General features: G+C 36.5%; 1 protein-coding gene across 2 annotated transcripts; it reads right to left on the bottom strand.

Annotated features, from left to right (window-relative positions):
- Positions 1–687: 687 nt before the first annotated feature.
- On the bottom strand, positions 688–5630 carry litafd (LITAF domain containing). 2 transcript variants are annotated; one of them, XM_081365700.1, is made up of 5 exons: positions 5611–5630; positions 2424–2494; positions 2161–2271; positions 1021–1190; positions 688–938 (listed from the first exon to the last, which is right to left on the bottom strand). In XM_081365700.1, exons 2-5 carry the CDS (start codon positions 2433–2435, stop codon positions 824–826), a joined length of 408 nt encoding a protein of 135 aa, XP_081221826.1. In that variant the 5' UTR covers positions 2436–2494; positions 5611–5630; the 3' UTR covers positions 688–823. The 2 variants fall into 2 exon arrangements, with proteins under 2 accessions (XP_081221826.1, XP_081221825.1); XM_081365699.1 differs by having other exon boundaries at positions 1021–1195; positions 5611–5624.
- Positions 5631–6185: the final 555 nt, after the last annotated feature.

Raw genomic sequence — 6185 nt, 5'->3', positions numbered from 1 at the left:
TTTATTAAGACAGTTCCATTTAGATGCACATTTGACATTGTAAAGTTTCAGAGGCTTTTTACAGAAGGGAAACATGGCTAAACAGTGACCCAAAGACAAAGTGAATTTTGAAAGTGCAATTTCTATTTTTATTTAACAAACAGCACAGCCCTATTCTAAGGCCCCATGACTTTTCCCGTTTGTGATGTACAAGGATGACACTTTTTTTTTTTTTTTACACAATTTGTACCCTATACAATTTTTTAGAGCTTGACATGAGCATGTAAATATTTCAGAGCTTTTCCAATGGAAATTAAATTAATTTATTTGGTTTAATTCATTTACATGACTCCATCTCATAATACCCACTTTTTATTAGACCATGTGAAGGGTTCTTCAAATGAAAAATGTTGGAAGTATATTAATATAAGAAATATCTTAAGATGTTTTAATGCTTGTGTTGGGTCAAATCAATTGAAGTCATTTTGAGGCCCCTTTGAAGTTTGCTGAGGGTGCCGTTGATGGCAAAATGGGTGATATTTACATTGTGATGCAGTAAATGTAGTTAGGCAAATCAAATTCCATGAACACCTCAAACTTGTGACCCTTAACCCTGAGTCCTTTATAGATATACAATCAAAACCATGAGTATTCATATTCATTTGTGAATGTAATAATACAGACTAAACCAGATGAACACCAAAAGGTTCTTAGTTACAAGCATTGCAAAGCATGTCCATACGGGCAAGATGACATCTGTGTTGGTCTGAAAGTGTCCTTCATATAGTGTAAGGTGCAACACATCCATGAGCAGTGTTAAAATCTGGGAGGGGATGGGACAGGGTTAGCAGCATTTCTTCCTTTCAATGTGCAGGATCTTAGTGCATTTTGGGCATGTATGATAGACGTCTTTGAAAAACTTGGTGAAAAATGGAATCAGACAGCAGCATAAAACCAACCTGGAAGAGAGGAAGACAGTCACAGTTTGTTGGTGCACACAAGATTTGATGTTTTCATCTGCAAATTCAAATGGACTCTTACCCGCACAGGATGAAGAGTATGCAGGACAACCAGGCGAAAACTCCCACTTTGTAGTTGATTTCGGTTAAGACCTGCTGTTGGCAGTGCGTGCAGGTGGCCATTCCTGGCTTGCGGCCCAACTCATATGAATCATAGCTGACGAATTTGTTTTTGGCTTCAGTTGACTGGGACTGAACTACAGGAGAAGCATGTGTTTAGTAAGTATTGTCTTCATTATTATTTATTTATCTTGTCTTCATTTACCATTATACAACAGTAAGTTCGGGTCCAATAATTTCATATCTATATTTAGTGCAGGGATTAGACCGCTTTTCCTTCCTAGACAGGAACCAGTCACAAAGTCTCGTGAGTGATGAGTTTATTTGATTCATGAATAACAGGAACATGTATGGAAGTACATTTCCAAATTTGAAAAAATTGTTTCTTGCAATACTGACTTTTTCGTAGAATTTCGAGTTTATAAAATACAATTGTATATATATTTCTCACAATTCCAAGTTTTCTCAGACAGATCCTTTTTTATCACAAGATTAGGTGGCTCTTAGAAATATTAACTAACAATTATGAGGGGAAAAACCCCATAATAAGGGTGATTTAAACTCATAATTCATCACCCTGCTGAAGAAGAAGAAAAAAAACAGCTCAAATCAGCTTACGCTGGTTAACTGGTTTTAGCTGGTCTTCCAGCCTGGTCATGCCTTGCTGGTTTTCGAGGGGTTTTAACCACTTCTTCAGCTGGTCAGGCTAAAACTTGCTGAAAACCAGCATGGCCTAGGTAGGAGAACAGCTTTTTTTCAGCAGGGAGAGAAAAAAGTCAGAATTGCAAGATATAAACTCACAATTTTGAATTGCAAGAAACAATCAGAATTGTGTGTTGTAAACTCACAATTCTGAGAAAGTAAGTCTGAATTGTGAGATATGATAAATTTTATATAGATTTTTTGTTTTGTTTTATTCCATAATGGAAACGGGCTTCCATAAACCATGCACCCTATTTATTTAAATGTATACACAATATAAGGACCCTAATAATGGTCCAATCCAGTAAAATCCTGGCATTTTCAAAACATGGGCAGTTCTTTCTGTGTGCCCATTACAGCTAACAGTTTCCCACCAATAATTGACAGGTAACAGACTGACCAGGTGTGGATGATTTCGCTTGGATTCCAGGATCTCCAATAGTGGAGCTTTGCGGGGTGAACGGAGTGTGCACATGGTAGACCTTGACGTTGGAGCCCCTGGCCCCCTCGACTGTTGATGTCAAGAGGAAAGATACGGGTAGAACATTAATATTTCCCTTCATATCTATTTCAGGTTTTCACATTTGCGTCACTGGATTGCTTTCATCATTATTATCATGAAATGAGTCATTCAAAACGACCGATGATGACTCAGCAACTTACTTGGTATGACATACGCAGGCGGGTCCCCGGTTCCGTCAGCACTCATTCTGTCTTTGGCTGAGTTTAAACTGCTGGGACAAAATAAAAAAAAGTCTCAACAGGGTTTTTCCTGGCTCAAAACAAGGCGGAGGTGGTAAAATCCTGATCATGTATTTTAATAATGAGAAAATTCAATTTGTATTTTTCGTAGAGCATCATAATTCTGTTTCCCACATTATTTTTTGTTGGTGGAACTCGTACCTCTGGGGTGTCCGGGGGCATGCCCCCCCGGAAGAAAATGTAATACAATTTAAAGATAAATTCATTAATCTGGTGCACTTTGAGTCACCCGAATCCGCTGTTAAAAATAAATAATCCACCGCCAACCGCCCGAACCTATGATATTTAAAATCGATCTTTAAAAAAGCGAATCGGTTTTTAAAATCGTTGTTTCCGTTTCTGAGAAAATGAATTTTATGAAAATTTTGCCGCTAGCTATGCGGAAGAAAAGACGCTGGCTGAGATTCTACCGGAAATACGTCATTCATGGGTTTTCTCCGGACAAATTTTGACCGTCCAATCAGTGAACAGAGGGAGTGGCTGAGAACGATGGTTGAGGTCGGGCGCTAGTTTGAGTTGCGTTAGCGATTGGCTATGCCAGATTCAATAGTTTTAAACTTCAGCAGAGTAGGCCTACCCGCCTTCCAGGAAGTTAACCCTTGTCAATGAAGAGTGGCCAGACTCTCTGTACAAATGAAATGTACAAGAGTCTGGTAGGACCAGGCTAATCAATCGCCACTTACATTAAATGAACTAAAATCAGAATCATCCTCGCGTTTTCGTTTTCGGTGATATTCTTTTATATTGAAAATTGTTTTAATCAGGGCATTTGTCCGGTTGGGCAAGTAAAATTCTCTTACACTTGTCCCTTAAAAAAACATACGTGTCCCGGACAAGCGTTAATGTCTCGCCCTGGCTCGTGTTTTCCTTGATGGGTTTTCCCTGAAGAGAATTAGCCTACATTGTTGAAAACGAAAGTAAAGAGTGACACACGTTCATTGTGTTTTTCTTCAGAGTTTATTTATTAAACTCAACACATTATAATGATTCATCTATCATCACCCTTGATTAATTGGATTTTTTTATTAGCCTACTTGGGCCGCCCGACCCACGAATTATGATCCGTGCATCACTATCGGCAAATAGGCTACGGTTTGAGAATGGACACGGGCCAGAAACCTGCAACAGAACCATCATGGTGGAAAAAAAAAGGGTATCATTTGTCTGAGTTTTGTCGAGAGCACGAAATTTGGCACTGAGCATTTCTCTTAGGGCTTGCAATATAAGGCTACTTAATGCTAAAGTGTGATAAAATGACAATCTATGCTGGCAACTTAAAGGAGAAGTTCACTTTTAAAATGAAAAGATTAGTAGATTTTTTTCCTACTATGGAAGTCAATGGGACCCAAAAACTGTCTGGTTACTGACAATCTTCTAAATATCTTCTTTTCTGTTCAGCAGAAGAAAGAAATTCATACAGGTTTAAAACAACAAGAGGGTGAGTATATGATGACAGAATTTTCATTTTAAAAGTGAACTTCTCCTTTAAAGGATGTTTTCAAAAACATTCACATTGTGAGCAAAGCATTTGAAAACTACTGTAGGTAAGAATCCATGTTATATTTTAGGATTGCTTGCTGTCACTGTTGTGAGGAAAAACATCAGAAAATGCCCAGTAAAGAAGCAGAAAGGTTTTCAAAGGGCAATGCCTTTGAGTTAAGGGGGAAGAAGACTGAGAAAGTCAGGGATGACATGATAAGACAGTCTTCCCACAATGAAATAGTCTGAACACTTCTCTTCTTCTTGCTCAATTATCATCAATCTATGTGTAGCTACCTGTCAACTTAATGTTGGCTATTATGTTTGGCCAAAGTGTATACAATGCAGACATATTACAAGTCATATGGCATTTATTTCCATGATGCTACAGTGCGGTGAACGCCTAAGATAACAAAAAGACAACAGTTTTACAAGCCCAGGCACTGATTGAAACAGATGTCCACCCAAAGAAAAAAGTGGAATGTTGCTCTACTACATGTCTAACTGCGGTAGAAATACTCAACTAATTAAACACTGATGTTTTATATGGAAAACAAGCTCCAGTCTTACCTGAACTTCACAACCCAAATATATCAGATCAACAATGTGTAGATATAAGGACATAATAATTCCAATTCAATGTATATTTCAAAGTGTATATAAATGATTGTAAAGTTAATTGTATTAGGTGTATCAGTAGGACGTGACCTGGAAACCTCATACAGTCTAAATAGGCTATATGCAGTTATTTTACAGCTAAAGCACACAAAGTCAAAAGCACTATTTATTGCTCGGGTCAGCTTTGATCAAAGCATTCACTATGCCATCTTTCTTGGTAAATGACGATTTAGAGCTCTGGCCATTCAAAAAATGTTGCTGTAATTAGTTATAACAACTTAAGATTTGTTGAGATAACTTAAACATCCAACTTGACTAAAGTTAACTAAACTTAACATTTTAAGTCAAGAACGAACATATAGGCTACTTTAAAGTTGAAACTCCACATTATTTCTAATGTTGAAATTTAAGTTGTGATAATCACAGCAATAATTTTTCACAGTGTATGGAGCTTAACATTCAAACTAAAATAAGGCCACACAATGTTTCATTTACATTTTTACTTCTAAATTTTTTTATATTTTTCTAACTATTTCATCCCCTATTCTGTACAGTTCGAAACTGCATTAGCACTTAACTCGTGTTATTGCCTCCTCAAGACTAATTGCTTGTTGTATTCCTCATTTATAAATCTCTTCATAAAAGATACAAGTATTACAATACCATAACGTGTTTGTGAACGGGGTAGTTACTGCACAACACATAACACGATTTCACTCATTATTTTTAAACCTTTTATTGTCTTCTAATCTGACGCAAATCACCTTTAAAATCAAAATAAATCATTTTAATCAACATCCGAGGAACATTTAGCATCAGTTCTAATTCAATTAAACTAACAATTCAAGAAAAATCCTGAAAGGAATATAAACAGCAATGCAAAACTGTTGAGTACTCAATACTTCAGACTCTTAAACCTTTTCTTAGATCATCAAAAATGCCCCACCTAAAATCCAGAGGCACTGCAAAACTGTACAGAGAGCTCTCTTACCTGTCCTGTTGCTGATAGTTAGACTAAAAACCAGTTTCGATGGCGTTTACAAGCTTTTCATAGTCACTCACCAGCTCCACCCCTGCCTACTTAGTATGCATTAACATATTCTGTCAGGTTTTATGAATGTTCTGATGTCAGAAACAGGAAGAAGGCAGTATTTCTTGACACATAAATCATTTAAAATGTCTCTGAATAACCAGTTTCGCTAATAGCATCAATGGTGGGGTACAGTATGTAAACATAATACTTCTATACTGAAAATGACAAAAATCAGCCAAGTGTATTGTGGTAGCAGGTGTTTTGTTTTCACTTTTCACACCTGTTATTTCCAATGAATGAAAACTTAATATTGTTTGCTATCATGTGAAGTTGGTCAGATATGGTAATCAAAACTAAGTTATATATATATAGTGACTCCTTTACTCTAAACCTTATGTTCTCCCAGAGCCCTCAAAGATTTATGTGTAAAAATGATAATAAAGAATAGTATTTTTAAAATTAACTTATTTTCTTATCAAATTGTCAAAACCCATTTGACAGTTATTATGGAATCTTTTAAGAACTTTTTGGAA

The sequence above is a fragment of the Scardinius erythrophthalmus genome (genome assembly GCF_964197995.2).
Source record: "Scardinius erythrophthalmus genome assembly, chromosome: 1".
NCBI lineage: Eukaryota > Metazoa > Chordata > Actinopteri > Cypriniformes > Leuciscidae > Scardinius > Scardinius erythrophthalmus.
Note: the sequence above shows the minus strand (reverse complement) of the source record. Positions and strands in the feature narration are given on the sequence as shown.

Coding starts and splice junctions, on each gene's coding strand:
- litafd (XM_081365699.1), bottom strand. CDS start 2,469: ATGAGTGCTGACGGAACCGGGGACCCGCCTGCGTATGTCATACCAA. Junction 1,196..2,160: donor AGCGAAATCATCCACACCTG/GTCAGTCTGTTA, acceptor CTTCTCCTGTAG/TTCAGTCCCAGTCAACTGAA. Junction 939..1,020: donor ATACTCTTCATCCTGTGCGG/GTAAGAGTCCAT, acceptor CCTCTCTTCCAG/GTTGGTTTTATGCTGCTGTC.